The sequence below is a fragment of the Vulpes lagopus genome, chromosome 15, assembly GCF_018345385.1.
Source record: "Vulpes lagopus strain Blue_001 chromosome 15, ASM1834538v1, whole genome shotgun sequence".
Lineage (NCBI taxonomy): Eukaryota > Metazoa > Chordata > Mammalia > Carnivora > Canidae > Vulpes > Vulpes lagopus.
Window position 1 is genome coordinate 28,747,997 of NC_054838.1, and position 17,551 is coordinate 28,765,547.

At 41.2% G+C, this 17,551-nt stretch overlaps 1 protein-coding gene across 2 annotated transcripts in view; it reads right to left on the reverse strand.

The window, feature by feature from the left end:
- Nucleotides 1–302: 302 nt before the first annotated feature.
- INTS4 (integrator complex subunit 4) overlaps nt 303–17,551 on the reverse strand; it is a 110,220-nt gene continuing 92,971 nt past the window's right edge. For both annotated transcript variants that reach the window (XM_041730418.1, XM_041730419.1), the window contains exons 18-23: nt 16,435–16,565; nt 11,133–11,192; nt 8,997–9,156; nt 8,649–8,792; nt 4,622–4,742; nt 303–724 (exon numbers count right to left, since the gene is read on the reverse strand). In XM_041730418.1, the coding sequence (XP_041586352.1) occupies nt 546–724; nt 4,622–4,742; nt 8,649–8,792; nt 8,997–9,156; nt 11,133–11,192; nt 16,435–16,565 (795 nt within the window). In that variant the 3' untranslated portion in view covers nt 303–545. The remainder of the gene's footprint in view (nt 725–4,621; nt 4,743–8,648; nt 8,793–8,996; nt 9,157–11,132; nt 11,193–16,434; nt 16,566–17,551) is intronic.

The following is a 17,551-nucleotide window of genomic DNA, read 5'->3' on the forward strand; positions in this document are numbered from 1 at the left end:
ATCCAGTCCTTGATGCAGCTACTGCCGGAATTAGGGAAAGAGCTTCTCAGCAAGACGGCGATGTCTAAGGCCACTCAGAAACTGCCAGTGGTGAAAAAGTACAGCTATGAAAGAAAGGAGTGGGCCCTGGCAAACAGACTATTGATTTAAGAAACAAGATTATGCTCCAATAAGCCATTCTTTAGAGGAGGCTAGAAAACTGGATCTTTGTTTCCCACCTGAGGAATGTAACCATATGATATAAATGTTGAACCTATAGCCACGTAATTTTTTTAAGGACCAGGAACTAGAACAGCTGGTTGTTTTCTCAACTTTATTGAGGTGGTGGGGGAAGGAAAGGTGTAGGGAAGGAAGAGGTGTAGACTTGAAGGTTTTTGTTTTTTTAATGCAAAATAATTTATTTTGTGTTTGATACCAGATGAGACTATAAGGGTGATGGTGCTCATGCCCATACGCCGGCTCCAGGTGAAGTGCTCTAGGCTTCGGGCTCACTCTGCTACCTAAGAAGGTCCTTCTCAGCGTCAGCTCTACACAATGCTTGTGACTCAGCGCCTTGCGGGTTTGGGCATTATGTAAACTTTCACAGACTTGCTGAAGGGGATGGTGCCCTCGATGCTGGTTTCCACCTGGGGTGACACTTCGCCACCTTCAATCCAGGGGGATTTTGGAATGCGGGAATTGGAGTTGTAGGCCAGTAGCAGCCTCACTTCCACCTGGCATGGTTCTGGAAAAAAAGACAAAAGATATCCTCTAGCAACCGCTAGGAATTGGGATGAAATGGCAAATAAAAGCAACATTAAAGATGGAAGCAGAAGGGTTTTTAAACATTTCTTCATCTGTCTACCTCCCTTCCCCCTCACCAAACAAAGACACTGTCCCAGCCTGAACACTGTAAGGCCAAGCCTGAGCCAGCAGATGTGCTGCTTCTCTGCCACCTCCTCCTCAGGTCTCGTGTGGGCTCCCTGCAGCTCAGATCCATGGCTGATCAGACAAGAGCTAACACGTCTGCTACAGAGGACTTCTGGCCTCAAGAGTGGGCCACATGGGCCTGCATATGGCTGTTTCTCATGCCCAGATAACCATGCTCTTCCTGTGTGGCTGAGCTCAGGCATCAGGGCTGCGCACTCCATCTTAGTGGAGAAGCAGCCTTGATTAGGAAACAGTTCTGACAAAAAGTTCCTACTAGTGAACAGGAACACATTTCAGGGACCTAAAGTCATGTCACTATCTTTCATTCTTTCATGCACATGGGCAGGCCCTAGTTAGCAAAGGAGCCTTCTCTCAAGTTGCTGACCATTTGTTGGAGACCACAGTAACAAATGGAACACGGCACTCTAATCAAATCTGGAAGAAGAGTGAGGAGGGAGCCCAAGAAGGCTTTGGAATAGAATATCTGCTCCATGGCAAGCACAGAACCCCAAGATTTCTTACTCTGCCACACCATGAGACTGTCACAACCCCCCAAGAGTCCCAAGGCTCTGAGAGGTTCTAAGTGCACAAATTCACACTGGTGACAGAATTTAAACCCACTTCATAAACAGAAGCAATTAATCTCTTAACCATGTGGCTTCTACAAAGGAGGGGGAGAGAATTTCAGAAAAACCCAAGGGCAAGTGCAAAGGGCCAGGAACAGAGTAAGCTTGGGATATCCTCTTTAATTTCATGTGACTGGAGCAAAATATGCAAGTGTTAAAGATTAGCCCAATGCTAAGAAGTACTGAGGACAAGAATGAGAGCTGGATGGATCAAAATGAACAAGGACAGAGGTCCCAGGATCTCTCAATGCCTCCACAGACCTCTTCATAGTCACTTCCAGTACTCTCTCTAGGGAGGGACGCAGAGACTGAATTGCTGCCTCCGAGGAAGGGAAAGGCTCCCAGGCAGCCAGAGGAACCTAACTAACCTAACTGGCCCAAGAGAGCAGCCTTGGCGTCACCATTTACCAGCCATGTGGCAAGAACACAACCACGTAATATGGGGCCTGACAGCTGACCAAGCAGATCTGTAATGAAACCAGTGCTGTTCTCTGGCATCAGCTCCAGTATCAACTCTCCACTATGCTCCCCTCTTTTGTCCCAGATGGCTCTTGCCAACCCCCAACCACAACCCAGCCCCAGCTTTCACAGCACTTTCGGCCAAATCCTGGGGAGGTCAGAGGACTCAACCCCATCTGTTCCTATGCCCTCCCTCACCTGCATGTGTTAAGAATGGCAGGTCCAAACACTGCCATCAGAGGAAAGGACGGGAGAGAGCAAACAAGAAGAGACAGCAGGAGAAAACACAAAAGATTATGTGGGACAAATCATGTGACCTATTCATCATGCCTGTAAGAATAGCTCTTTTATGAGATATATATTCTTGCTTCCACCTTACAGACAAAGAAAATGAGACAGAAGTAAAATCACTTTCTCACGATGACACAGCAAGAGAAGCAGAATCTGGAACCTGGTCGATGGGACTCAAAGCTTCTGACACGGCAGCATCCTGCCTCCCAGGGGAGAGGCGCCTGGTAAGGAGCTGCTGAAGGACTGCAAGGAAGAATGACCCCCAGCACCAGGCCCCATCTCCTGGATTAGGAGAAGAAGGCAGAGGTACATCTGGAACACGTTTCACTTCAGTGTCCCAGGTAAAAAGGGGGTGTGGTATCATGAACATAAGGGATTTGGGAGTCAGGAAATCGGAGTGCCAGCCTTAGCACCACGCATGATCAGCTATGTGGGCCTTCATTTATGCATCTGTAAAATGAAAAACAGAACACTAATTCCTATCACCAGTTTGGTCTAAGGATTAAACAAATTCTTTTTTTAAGATTTTATTTATTCATGAGAGACACACACAGAGGTGGGGGGGCAGAGACACAGGCAGAGGGAGAAGCAGGCTCCCTGCAGGGAGCCCAATGTGGGACTCAATCCTGGAACTCCAGGATCACACCCTGGGGCTGAAGGCAGCGGTAAACCGCTAAGCCACCCAGGGATCCCCGGATTAAATGAATTTTAATTGCACATTTAAAATCCTGTAGTTAACTGTCATTATTTGTTGAGCGCTTCCTATACTTCAGGCTCTAAGACACATGAAACAAGGCCCTGGAGATACAGAGGTAAAGCTGATAACCAAGTTCCCTGCTCTTGTGGAGACTTCACTCTCATGGGAAGTCAGTAAATAGTTAAATGAGAAAACTTCTGATACTAAAAAATGCTATGCTGAGATTAAGAGAGATTTGTAGTAGCAATCTCTCAGAGGAAGTGATCTTGAATGAATCAGAATTCTTCAGGCTCACAGCCTAGGCAGTAGCCCTTCCTCAGGCAATGAGCTGCTGTATGACCAGGGCAAAACGAGAGACCCTTCCAAGACCTTTGAGGCTCTTCTGAGATCTAATATGCTGTGATCTGCCTCTAGAGGCTTGGGCCTTCCACAACAATGCTGTCCCACAGCATATCTTTCTGAAAGTATTTCATGTCCATGTCTAGGATCCCTTTATCAGAGCAGATTAGAACAAGAAATTCTACCTTCCTGTGATAGTGGAGAACATCCCAGGCAGCAAGGATATGAAATGAGGGATGCTCATGGAGGAAAATCCTGGGTAAAAGCATTGCTGGATGCTCCCTCAATTGTGCCAGGCCCAGGGTCACTGACTAGTCCCCCAAAGGGGCTGCCTCTTGTGAAAACTTAACTATGTCATTTATACCCACCTAACACCTTGTTAGAGGGAAACCATTAATAATGGCATTACTCATGTATTTAAAAATTCAGTGAAAGAAAATTCCAGAAGGCATCCACCTATTTCTAAAATAAGCCAAGTTTGGTGGCATGAAACAGTCTCTAGTAACAATCATGCTTCTGGGTCATCTTCAATGATTTAGGAAATACCAGTGAGGCTAATTCTCCCCCACATTTTAGGTTCTGTAGACTAAGTCTCTTTCTCAAGTTTCTAAAGCCTTACATGCTTGAAATGTAATGTCTTACGCACTGTATCCTCCCATTTTATTGTTAAGAATTTTTAGAAATACTTATGTAACCTCCCTCTCTTTTCACAAATTATTAAATTATCATTAAATCAGCCCATGTGGGAGGGCAGGGCAGTAATAGTTGTCATTTTACTTGTTTGGGGGGAATGAACTGAATGGTTCACATACAATATACAATTGTTCAGAACAATTTTAATTTGGAGTAAGAAATATAAAACTGCTTCATTTCCAGAAAAAGCAAGCCTTAGTACTAACTCCTAGGTTGAGAGCTATCATCTTCATTTTGAAGGTGAGGAAACAAACAGTTTCAGAAAGGAAAGTGGCTTGTCCAAGGCTATGGAGCAAGTCAATGGCAGAGTTATGACAAGAAGATAGTGTGGCTGGCATCCAGCCGAGGGCTCTTTCCATGAGATTCCATTCTATTATAATCTCCTGTATATCTCACGACAAAATCTTGCCTTTAGCAATCAAAGCAATGCAGCAAATAAGTCTAAATGCAGCCAGTTTGGGCTTTTAAACTTCTTAAGAAATCAAGTACAGTGGTCAGCAGGCCTGACTGAACTTTATTTAAAATTGCAAAAAAACCAAATGCCTACAGGTAAGTGTGATACCCAGGAACACCTTTTCCTGTCGACCCTGGTCCACTGACCCCTTACCTGTCCAGGCAGTATGGGAGAGGTACACCTGAGTGATAAGCCGGTGGCGCCCTGGGCCAGGATTCCGGAAGTCTGCCGGCTTAGGATGAATCATCTGAGCCTGGCCATCTGGATATAAGACCTAAGAAGTGAGAGAAATGAGAAAAAGGGACAGAAGAGCCATGAGTTTTCAATAAAACTGCGCTGTCTGTTATGAACCTCAAAACAGAAGGAAAAGAAGACACTAGCCTTCATTAAACCCTATTCCTGGAGTGGGGACCAACACTGTTGACATCTCTGCATTCCCTGCCCCAAACAAAGTAACATTTGATCAAGGTTTCCTAAATTTTTGCTGAAGAAGTGATAGGAATAAAGTCCCTTTATTAAGTATAAGAATAGATAAAAATACTAATCCTGATGTGAAGAGCCTTCTTAGCACCCCATCAGGATGACTTTCTCTCTTCTTGGCTCTCCATCATACATCATGGACTAGCACCCACCACCCAGTATTAAGAATAATTTTGTGACTTCATTCTTTCCATTAGATTATAAGCAGCAAAGAAGCTCTTTCTACTGCTCTGTCAATGAGGGGTCTACTCTGTTAAAAAACAAAATTCCAACCAAGTAAATTTGAAGATCTAATTGGCTTTAATAAGTGTCTAGCAAGTAAATGCACCAAGGAGCTGTACAAAATGGGAAGGACACATTCCTGGAATAGGTTGAAACTGTAATTAAGTCTTGGTTTCCTGTCATAGGGAAAAATGACTCCAATTTGGGCTTGTTTGTTTGTTTGTTTGTTTGAACAGCTGGCAGTTCTCATATCTCACCCACTGCCAAAGTACTTTCCTCACCATCCTAGGGAAGCCTCACTGCTATTTGTGCAGACAGCCTCTTGCACTATACAGTATACAAATGAACTAAACCAACAAATGCAGCTTATCCGAGAACCACATGGCCTTGATAAGAGAAATATACCGCTAAGGACAAAGTAGGGAACTACACAGGCCTTTCAACTTTGAAACTATGGAGAGGCCTGTCTCAGCCCACCTGCCCCATAATGAGAGAGAACTTCTATTGCCTCCGTGTTGATCTCAAACTTCCTAAATGATTACATTTTTCTTTCCAGTTTATCTCTTAACTCAGGCAAAAGACCCAGAAGGCAAAACATCTCCTGATGGTACCAAAACTATCCCCTCAAGCAATAACAATGCCCTGAGCTGGCAAGATCCCTTGTAGTTGACTCCAAGACAATGAGTGACACTGCCCGCCTGCAAGTACCCACCGACTTTTGTCCCATGTTTTCCTCATATAAACCTGGAAGTATTTTCAGAACTTTAGAAACCATCTTGGAGACACTAGTCTACTGTCTTCCCAGGGTTGGCCTCACTAAAAGGAATTCTTGTCTTGCTCACCACAGCTCCTTTCTGTCTTTGGATTTTGTCAGTGGCAAGTGGTCAAATCTGGTCTATTTGGGACCCTCGGGGCCAGATGCTCTTGAATTCCCGCATCCTGGCTACAATAATCACCTTTCATTTGCCCAGAACAGAAGAAGTGCTGGACTGGACAGCACTTTCCTACCATTAAAGCTGTCCCACAAGGGGCAGTGAGTTTCCCACCTCCCTACCTCCCCACCTATAGGGGCATCAGAACAGTTTAGCCATGCACTGAACCGCCTTGGAGATTTTTCAGTAGAATCTAACAGATGACCCTTAAATAATCTGCCTGCAATTTCATTTACGCTCAGTTGGTCACTGAGCTTTTTCTTAGGGATAAATGTGAACCAGTAGTTCTCCCTGCTAGCTACACATTAGAATCACATAAGAGTTCTCAAAAAAAAAAAAAAAAAAAAAAAAAAAAGTACTGATACATATGGGCCCTACTCTCAGAATTCCAACTTAATTGGTGTAAGCTGAGGCCAGCATCATTACTTTTTAATGCTTTCCTCATGAGTATTCTAAAGTGCAGGTAGGGTAGAGAACCATTAACGTATAAAAAAGAAAACTATAGTACAACTTCACAGCCAACTCAGAATTAGTTCTTTGTGGGTCTTCTGATTTATAATAAAGAATTCCTTTTTACAAAAAAAGGAATTCCTGCTGGGAAGTCAGAGGTTTTCTTTCCCTCTACTGTCACCACAGGCAAACCTTCAGATCCTGACTCATTCTTACCTCTTCCAGAAAGCCTTCCCTTCCTGTTCCTGGCTATTCTGTCCTCAGATTGTACTTACTATCTGTGCTTGCATCCCTACTTTTATTGGCAGTCCTTCTGCCTAAAATACCTCTCCTAGCTCCTATCCTTCGCTCTTACTCATCCTCTTAGACCTCTCCATGCATCAATGTCTCCATAAAGCCTTTCTTTTCCTCAGCCTCCAACCACACTCTCTAAATTAAATTCTCTCCATTGCATGTATGTGTATTTTAAGCATATTACAGAATTTTTTTTATGGTAGCCAAAAAATGGAAATACACCTGTAGGGGAGGAAAATTAATTTTCTCTCTACCCTTCTAGATTCTTAGCTAAGATCACTCTTATAATGAAAGACAGATAAATAGGAAAAAAAACAAACACAAGTTTAATAACATGTATACACTGTATACATGGGAAATACCCAGGAAAACTGATTAACTCCCTGAAATGGCTCAAGCCATCACCTTAAATACCATCTTCCACTAAAGACAAAAGAAAAGCATTGTGGAGGGAGGGAGCCAGTTTTGGCTCAATGAACAAGCATAGTAAGCAAGGGTAAGACTATTATATTAAAAAAAAATTTTTTAAGGTAATCTCTACACCCAATCTGGGGCTCATACTCACGACCCCCAAGATCAAGAGTTGCATTCTCTGCCAACTGAGCCAGCAAGGCATCCCTGTTATGCACATTTAAACTGGTGTCTGCCCCACTGTTAAGAGTTTCTAGAGATTTAGTCATCCTTCTCTTCCTACTACAAAGCAAGACACCTTTACAATGGTGATCTTCCTTATAAATGTAAATTTACCTCACAAAAGGGCAATTTCTCTGTTTTCAGAGATTCCCCAGTGTCTTCAGCCTCTCAAAAATAATTATCCCAAAATAACCCTTAGCCAGAGGCATATTTAGGGTGGCATATTGTGTTCCCTTTCATTCCTGTCTTTGAAACTTCCAAAGTAGTTTCACACTCCGGAAGCTGAGTCAGTACAATGCTCCATTATTTCACTGCACCAGTCAGTCTCTTACTCTTTAGAGTAAATCAGCTCCATTTAAACAGCTGTGTCTTATTTCAGAAGGCAGTGTTGCAGATGGGTTCCCAAAGTTAGGCCTATATAGTATGAGAGCAATCAGGTATTTAGAAAGAGGCCACAGGATCCTTATCCTGTGCACATCTGAATGATGAGTAAACTTCCGTTTTATAAGTGCATGTCCATTCATCTTTCACTGAAAATGCAAATCCCGAGGGCAGGAATTCTGACACCTCTGCAACCCTAGCACTTATCATGTGGAACAGAGTAAGTACTGCTACGTGGATGGATGGATGAGTGGGTGGATGGGTGAGTTGGCAGTACTCTTGGTGGGGCTTAACTGCAGGCTGGTCCAAATTGATTAGTGTCTCCACTGCATGTGGCATGTGTCGCTAATATATCTAACTTAGGAAAAAATACTCCCTAGTGATTGCTTTCTTCAACCCTTAAATTTTGCTCACCAAGCTGACCCACCCACAGCCTGAAAAGGACTTATTATAGTTTGCTTGTAGCCCTGAAAATACCAAGTCTTAACCTCACATTACAAAACTAGAAAGGTCCCTGTCATGTAGTAAAACCTTACTGAGTATCAGGGGCTTTATATACTTCATCTCCTTTCAATGTCAATTGTTCCTATTTGTTAGTTGTAGAGTGTGAGGTACAGAGTTTAAAGTAAACCACAATCAGCAAAAGAGATGGGATTCACACCCAGATTCTTTCTCAGAAGACTCATCTCTTCTGCATTTCTGTCCTCAGGTAGAAATCACAGGGCTGCTGAAGTTAAATCCTTCAACAGTCAGTGTGGAAGCTCCAGGGGAACCAAAACCTGACAGACCTGGACCTTCACAGTGCTCTGAGGGTCCTGCACATGTTCCAGGGTCGCATCGACATCCAGGGCCACAACCAATCCAGATGTAAACCGCAAAGGGTTGTCTGACTCGCCTGCTGGCTCAATGATGGTGGCTGAAGCTTTGTGGATCTGTAAGCAAGAAGAATACACAATGATTCTAAAGCCAGGTCATCCCTGGGCAACAAAACATGATCCGTGCACCCTTCTGTCTCCTTATCAGCAGGCGGACATGTGTGAGCCAATCAGAAGAAAGGCCCCAGACCAGATGCTCAATTGGTTAAAGAAGATTACCAAGGTGAACACTTTTGACTGACTGAACAGATGTGGCCTGACCTGCTCTGGAAGGGGGAGGTGCAAGAAGGTACTCTGCCTCAGCATGGTCTGTAGAATTTTGACCACTTCCACAGGTTTGGATGTCATGAGTCGGGGCATAAGGTCAAGAAGTTTGTCCACAAAGCTGTCCTGTAGGTGGGGCAAATCAGCAATAAAACACCTGGAGAACAAACAGAAGCAAATGACTAGGCATTCATTTATACAGGCTGAACCCCATATATATGCCAAACACTAATGTAGAAGACGTGATGAACTGAAGAAGCCCTTGGCTCCTGACTGAGAGAGACAGGCACCTAGATAACTAAGTCTGGTGATACGATTATCCCAATAGCCTTGTTTATTGAATACCCATATGTGCCAGACATACTCTGTGTTTTATTTTTATTTAGTTAGTTTTTAAAGATTTTATTTATTTGACAGAGAGACAGAACAAAAGAGTGCAAACGAGCACCACACACAAACGAGGGGAAGGGGCAGGGAGAGGGAGAAACAGACTCCCTGCAGAGCAAGGAGCCCGATAAGGGCCTTAATATCCAGACCCTGGGACCATGACTCAAGCTGAAGGCAGACACTTCATCGACTGAGCCACCCAGGAGCCCCTGTGTTTTATATGATCTTATTTAATCCTCCCAGAAAGCCTGTGCACTGGTGGAATTATTATTTTCATATTATACATTCATTAATTGATTTAACAAATATGCCTTTAAGACTTAGCAAGTGCCAAGTACCATCACAGGCACCAGGAACGTAACAGTGAGCAAAAGAGAAGAAAATGCCTATCATAATGAGGCTTTTTTTTTTTTTTAAGATTTTCTTAAGAAAAAAAAAAAGATTTTATTTATTTATTCATGAGAGACACGGGCGGTGGGGGGGGGGGGGGGGCAGAAACATAAACAGAGGGAGAAGCAGGCTCCTGGCAGGGAGCCGGATACGGGACTCAATCTTGGGACCAGAATCCTGCCCTGAGCCAAAAGCAGACTCTCAACTGCTGAGCCACCCAGGCATCCCATTGAGGCTTGTATTTGTTGATGGGAACACTGAGATTCAGAGAAAATGATGTTGCAATGAGGCTTTAAACATTTAAGTAACTCATTCCCAGCTCTGGTTCCACAGTACTTCTGCCTTGTCGAAGGAGACAGTCAAAAAATATTTCACTGAGGAGGTGATTATCAGTGCAAGGACTCAGGGACTGAATGAAAAAAGAATGTCCAACTCTAAACGACAGATGAGGAACTCTGGCATACCACAGCTATCACCTTCCCAAGTCTCCTCAACCCAACTGTGCAACAACAGACTCTCCACCTTAAAGAACCTACAACCAAAAGTAAAACATCAACACAGTTGAGATCTGAAGCCAGGATCTTAAAGGGCCAAGCTGAATGTCTCATTTGCTAGAGAGCAGCACCTATTGGTGAAGCATGGTGCTGCAACTCAGCCCTACAGGAAGCTGTAGCACCCAGATGAAGACTGACAAGTGCAGAGTCATGTAAACTTCAGGTCTGGTAAAGTTTGGCGGGGCAAAGATAAGGAATGGAAGAATGAAATATTACACTTAATAAATGTTAGACTATAAAATCCTATAAGTGCCTTCCTCTTAGTATTATATTGCCAGTACACACCATATATGGTCGGTCACTAACTCAACTACCATTTTTTTGCCAAGCCTTCCACTCATCTAGTGCAACTTCTTTAACCAATTTACTCTACAGAGAATTCTGAGAAAACAGAGCTGTACTGCAGAATAAAAGTTATAGAATTATGGAACAATTTCTTATAGATTATAGAAAAATATGGAAATTTAAGAACAGTGGTGAAAAGAACATGCAAGTTGAGATTTTTTCAACAAAAAAGCTTATGTTTCACCATGTAATACTTGCCACTTTTTGTGGCTCAGCTGAATGCTGAATCCAAATGATTTCTGATGTTTTCACTACACCATTGTTGTACATTTAGGTCGGTTTAAAGAAGTTTATATGCCACTAAAGAAAATACACAATTAGGGCACACTGCCACAGATAACAGATTGGCTGAATGGGTTAAACCAAGGGTTCTGGCTTTGATTGCTCTTGTTGCCCTGTACGTGCTATTCTCTACATAACCAAGGTTTAATAAGCTAGAAGGTAATGAAATACTTACCTCTGAAAAAAGTCCACTTCCTGTAAAAATTTTTCACACATCCCAAATAAGGGGTCAACTCTGTAGAAAGAAAAGAGAAACAAACAATACACATACTTTGTTTATGTGGTCTTCCAATTGAGGACTAAATTCCCAGAAACCTGAGTCTACCTGAAAGGAGAATGAGAGTAGTACATTATCAAAATTATCTCTAAGAGAAAAGAGCAGACTCCTAGTGGACCTGGGGGTGAAATATCTGCCAGTACCCAGACCCGATTCAAACACTGCAGTGACTGTTAGGCTCAAAATCAAGGACTGTCACAGGCCACGCCTGACATCAGACTGACGTAAGGATACAGGACAGAAGTACAGCTTGTGGGCAATGCAGCATCATGCTCCTCCTTTGTGGAAGTCCTCAAAGGTGTCCAGTCAGCAGTCCACAGAGCTTTCTGGGAGCTCTGATCTTGCCGTGGATGGACAGCTGGGGTGCAAGGAGATAACCTCTACATCTGGTGAGCTTGAAGACCATCCTGGGTTAGAAGTCTCATGCTTCACAGGTGCTAACATCTCTTGAAACAAATTCATAGGCATACCTTCCAGTTAGAAAAATCAATGCACTCAATGGAGGCCAAAGCTATGGTATCTGTACCAAGTAATTACAGTTCATTGATGGTTCCTTCTGTTCTACATGCAATTTTCTCAGTGATCATTTCTACTATGGCAGCGTTACCTAGTAATATAGCTAATGCTACCAGGTTTCTAAGGAACAGACTAAAAAGTTAATCAAAGGTCAGATTCTCATGCAGAAGGGGAAAAGGTTTTGTTACTATTCTGCCCAAAGATAGACTATGTTCTTTCTTTACTACCTTGACTCTTTATTTCTTGTAATTTCTGAATAAAACTTTTCATTTATTTTCATTAATGTATTATTCATTACAGGAATAAAGTGCCAGTGAAGAAAAACACTCTTTCCTTACATAAAAACATGGGGAAAAAAATGAGTTGTTTTTTTTTTTTTTTAAGATTTAATATTTATTTATTTGAAAGAGAGTGCACAAGAGCAGGGAAGCAGCGGTGGAGGTGGGGGTGGCAGGGAAGGGCAAAGGAAGAGAATCCTGAAGCAGACTTCCCACTGAGTGCAGAGCCCTGCGTTGGGCTCAATCCCATGACCCATGAGATCATGACCTGAGCCCAAACCAAGAGTCAGTTGCTTAACCAACTGAGCTACCTAGGCACCCTACTGGTGCTAAGGCTCTTAATAACCTAGTTTAGTCTTTCTTCTGAAATGTAAGCTCCATGAGAATAGGGATTTTGTATTAATCATCCTGATATATATTTCCTGACACAAGCAGTTATTCAATAAATACCTGCTGAATGAACAAGTAAACGAGAAATGACAAATGGAAACTTACTCTACAAGCAACACACATTTGAATTCTTTTCCTAAAAAACAGGTAGCACTTGAAACTTTCTTAACTCTGATAAACTACCAGAAATGGAACTGAAATTTGATAGTGAGGTTCACCTACTGAAGATCTCCAGGAGAGGGCTGGAAAGGACACCTCCAGCTAAGCAGAGGGTGAAAGGAAAGCAATTTGGCCAAGCAGCATCAATTTGGGGCCTACTTATATAGAGTCATCTTGGAGAACTTCCAAAATAAAGATTTGGGAACCCTCTCTTAAGCCCCAAACAGAGCAGAAAGCCTCAACTACATGCTATGTGAAGTAGGTCTTTACCATTAAGAACATCCACTTTTTTCTTGACATGAAGAAGCAAAGCAGGAGAAAAGTGAAGTCCACTGGGCAATCAAACACTGACTTGCAGCTGACTTGTAAGTATGCAAAGACAATGGGAAATTACTAGACATTATAAAGATAATCAGAGACCAAGCAGACCTCAATGAGATAAAGTCAAGGCAAGAAAGTACAGAAAACTTTAAACATTCTAATAAATAATGTCAGTGAGATTAAAGAGGAGTTATGAAAGGATACTGCACTGATAAATCAAGAGAAAATGCTACAGAAAGGGCACACAGAAGAAAGCACACTTGGAAATGAACAGCAATAATGAAAACAACTCAATAGTAAAGGAATAGTACAATGAAAAGTGAGGAAAACTGAAGCAGTAACCTAAAAGGAGCATATTAAGGAATTTATGCAGAAGAGTAGAAAAACTAAGAAATTGAAATTATGAAAAAAAAAAAAAGATAAGAGATAAGGAAAACATCCAGAAGACACAACATCCAGTATGACAGACTGGAGTGGATGCAAGCAGTAGTGATTAGAGAAACAATGGAGGGGAAAAGGTCCCTGAGTTGAATTTATACTTCTGAGTCCCATTGAAGGTCAGTGAGAACACTGAAAAGGAACATAAACCTACACATATCCTGGTAGAATTTCTGAATTCTTAAAAAAAAAGTTGGTAGCTCTGAACCAAGAAAAATAAGCTCCCTATAAAGGAAAGATAACCAGACAGACATCAGACATTCTAACTGTAACATTCAATACTAAACAGTAACACAGCAAGATTTACAGAGTTCTGAAAGAACTCCAATTATGTATAAGAGCAAAAGAAAGGCAGTTTCAGACATGCAGGGTCTCATATACTTATTCAGAAAAACAAGAACTAGACCGTGTTCTAGTCAAATAGTGAATTAGAACAAGGAATTTCAAAAAGCAACTGTGGTACCAAAAAAAAAAAAAAAAAAAAAAAGTGGTGAGCAATTTGGAACTAATTCTGAAAAAGTACCTAAAAGATTAATGCATACTTTAAAGAAGATTTTTAAAATAAGAGATATATAATAAAAACATAATAAGCTGAAACTAAATTCCAAATTATTTAACAGTATGAGACAAATAAAAACACAACTTTCATCTTGATCTGATAGGATCTTGCTGGAAGTAACCATAAAGTCTATTTAACTTTTCACGCTGATAAATATAAGTTGAATGTATTTAAAATATAAGTAAAAATACTATTTATACACTAATGTCAGCTAACATTTATCAAGTATTTCTTGAATGAGTCAGGCAGTATTTTAAGAGCTTTACATATAATAATTTGGTAATCCTTACAATGATCCTGTGAGGGCAAAGCAGATATTAGTATTATCCCAGTTTAACTCGTGGTTAACAAATTGAGGCACAGAAGCCTTAAGTAACCTGTCTGAGGTCACTAAGTTTGCAAATGGTGGGAGTCAAGATCTGGGTCTAAGCAATAGGAACCACAACCCTCTTAACCTTTTACTGCCTCTCTTTTGAAAAGGTTAGAAGTAGGGTCAGAACTTTCAAACCGCTGGAAGAAATGAAGAAAACCACCAATCTAACAAAAGTCAAGAAAGAAAAAGAAAGGAAGGAAGGAAGGAAGGAAGGAAGGAAGGAAGGAAGGAAAAGAAAGAGAAAGAAAGAAAGAAAGAAAGAAGAAAGAAAGAAAGAATAGAAAAGAAAAAAAGAAGAAAGAAAAGAAAAGAAAAGAAAAGAAAGAAGAAGAAAGAAAGAAAGAAAGAAAGAAAGAAGGAAAGAAAGAAAGAAAGAAAAGTGCATACAAATGGAAAGTATAAAATACTACAGTACTAGTAAAGATGAAATACATTACAGTCTTTGTATAATGATGTGGAGACATGGAATATCACTGGATGAAGCGAAAAGGAAACAGAGCACAAAGTATAGTATGATTCCATTTTATATTAATACATACACATTTATAATCCATATGTATTTAACTAGCTTGGGAAGAGTCTGTTGACAGTTGTTTTAGAAGGGGTAGATTGCCAGAGAACCTTCACTTACTCTGCAATATTTACATTTTTTACAATAATCATACACACTCTGAAGAATATATCTATCTATCGTCTTTAAATAAAAAAGTGTAGATGCCAAACTAGCACCTATCTTTGCTCAGCTATGACTGGCAAATAGTAGGGATTAAACATTTGTTAAATGAATGTATGGCTGTCTGTAAGATTAAATCACTACCTGATTTTATCACTGTCAAGATAAGTGAAAAAATAAAATAACATTCAGAATGTTCTTTCTGACCTGGTATTTTTCAGTGCTTACTTAAATATATTTCTTTCTATATGCTTTTAGATTGACATAACCACTAGACTGAGTATCAGATGTGCCTTCCACCTGGGAATGAGCTACTACATTGTATCAAATCTATGATGCCACCATCCTTTATTTTATGAAACATCAAGAAACAAAAAAACCCGCTTTCAATCAAAGTATGGCACATCATCAAAATATCTTATTTCAGACAAGTTAAAATTTATTTTTTTTTAATTTTTATTTATTTATGATAGTCACACAGAGAGAGAGAAAGAGAGGCAGAGACACAGGTAGAGGGAGAAGCAGGCTCCATGCACTGGGAGCCCGACGTGGGATTTGGTCCCGGGTCTCCAGGATCGCGCTCCGGGCCAAAGGCAGGCGCCAAACTGCTGTGCCACCCAGGGATCCCAGACAAGTTAAAATTTAAATTGTGCATTTTAGAATCGATTAAATATGGCAATTCTTTTTTTTTTTTTTAAGATTTTATTTATTTATTCATGAGCGACACAGAGAGAGAGAGAGAAAGAGAGAGAGAGGCAGAGACACAGGCAGAGGGAGAAGCAGGCTCCATGCAGGGAGCCCGACATGGGACTCTCCATCCCAGGTCTCCAGGATCACGCCCGGGGCTGCAGGCGGCACTAAACCGCTGCGCCACCTGGGCTGCCCTAAATATAGCAATTCTATTAGAAAGTCTAACAGTGAGCTCTTACTATGTACCACGTACCATGTTAAGTGCTTCTCCATGTATTATCCTATTTATTCTTCATAAAAACGCCGTAAGACAGATGCTGTCATCATTCTCTTTTTACAGACAGGGAAACAAGGCACAGAGAAGCTTAAAAAAATATCATGCAAAATCTAACAACCAATAAGTGGAGAGGTGTGGGTTTGAACAAGGTAGTCTCACTACACAATACATTCAATCTTTTCTTTTGTGTTTAATGCCTGGAAGAGCTTATGAGTCCCTTCAGAAGAAAAAAATGGCTCCTGGCGCTAAATTCTTAAAGAGATCTAGACAACAAGAATGTCCTTGTTGCTTGTGAAGTCCTATGTTGTGCTGTAGGCTACAGAGAGCCAGTAGAGGGGTTTTCCAGAGACCTAGTTTGACCCAAAGATAGAACCTGGAATATCTGGAAAAAATGAAGAATTGGCCCCTTAGCAAATTTTTCCCAATATCTTTTCACTTCTCATTAACCGTGGTGAGATCTCTCAATGTATCTGTAAGTGTCTTTGAAAGGATTGTGCCACCCCTTTTGGCTGGCCACACATCTTACCCTCGAGTAGTCCGTGCTGTTACTATAAGTTGCAAGGCTTTGGCCTGCAGCCTCATGTGATGTATAATCACCACCTGTTTATTCTCCACACCACTGTACATGAATTCCATTTTGTAGGTCTCTTCCATGATCTAGAAGGAAAGGTAATTAATGATCAGTAAAAATATCATAACAGTCTTGAGAGAAGCACAGAATTCTAGGCGAAAATTCTGAACTAAGTTCTTTTTTAATGCTTATGCTTTAACACTGAACTGAGATTATTTAAGTGCCTATAGTGAGAGAAATCAGGACAATCTGAGAGATTAATATGTATTGAGAGAAATTAATATAGTGTATCTTATGAGATAAAATTGTAAAGCACTGCTTATTGCCCTAAACCAAAACTACTGTGCTGTGGGAACAAATGAGTAAACACTGTATGGAAGCCCAACCCTAGGAAAAGTCCTCAAGAATTTGGCATCAGGAACCATTAACCATGTATTAATCATCCAGGCAGATTGTTCTATGTGCCTGGTCTACTGAAGGGAGTTTGAACAGAGAACAAGTGCAGAAAACAATGTCTATGACCCAGTGCATTAAGTTCTTGCTCTATTCTACCCAAATCAGCTACTCCCATCCAAATGACATTTCTCTCGCCATTCTGTGCTTCCCTTCCTGAGGGTTTTGAGGTCAGAGAAAGGACTCCAGGCTCTCCGACAACTGGCAGAAAAACAAGTTAACTAATTACACAGTGCCTCAGTTTTCCTATCTGTAAAGAGGGAAGAAATAGCCCCCAAGTCATAAAATTTAAAGGATAAAAATGGAGCATGGAAAGCGTTTTTGCACAGTATCTGTCACCCAGCAATGGTAATTCCTTTGCCCTCTTTCTTCTAGGCTACTACTCTCTGGTCCCATCCCTCCCATTCAGGGGCTCTAGTCATTAGGTTCTACTCCCCTACAATAGCTACACAGCAGATCTTCAAGGAAGTCTGGATCAGAGGAGAGATTAAATAGAGTAGTGGGAAGAAAACACAATGGGTATCAGAAGATCTGGGCTGAATTTCCTAATTCTACTGCCTATACCTCTATAAATTTAACCTTGCTAGGCCTTAACTATTTAATCTATAAAATGACTTAA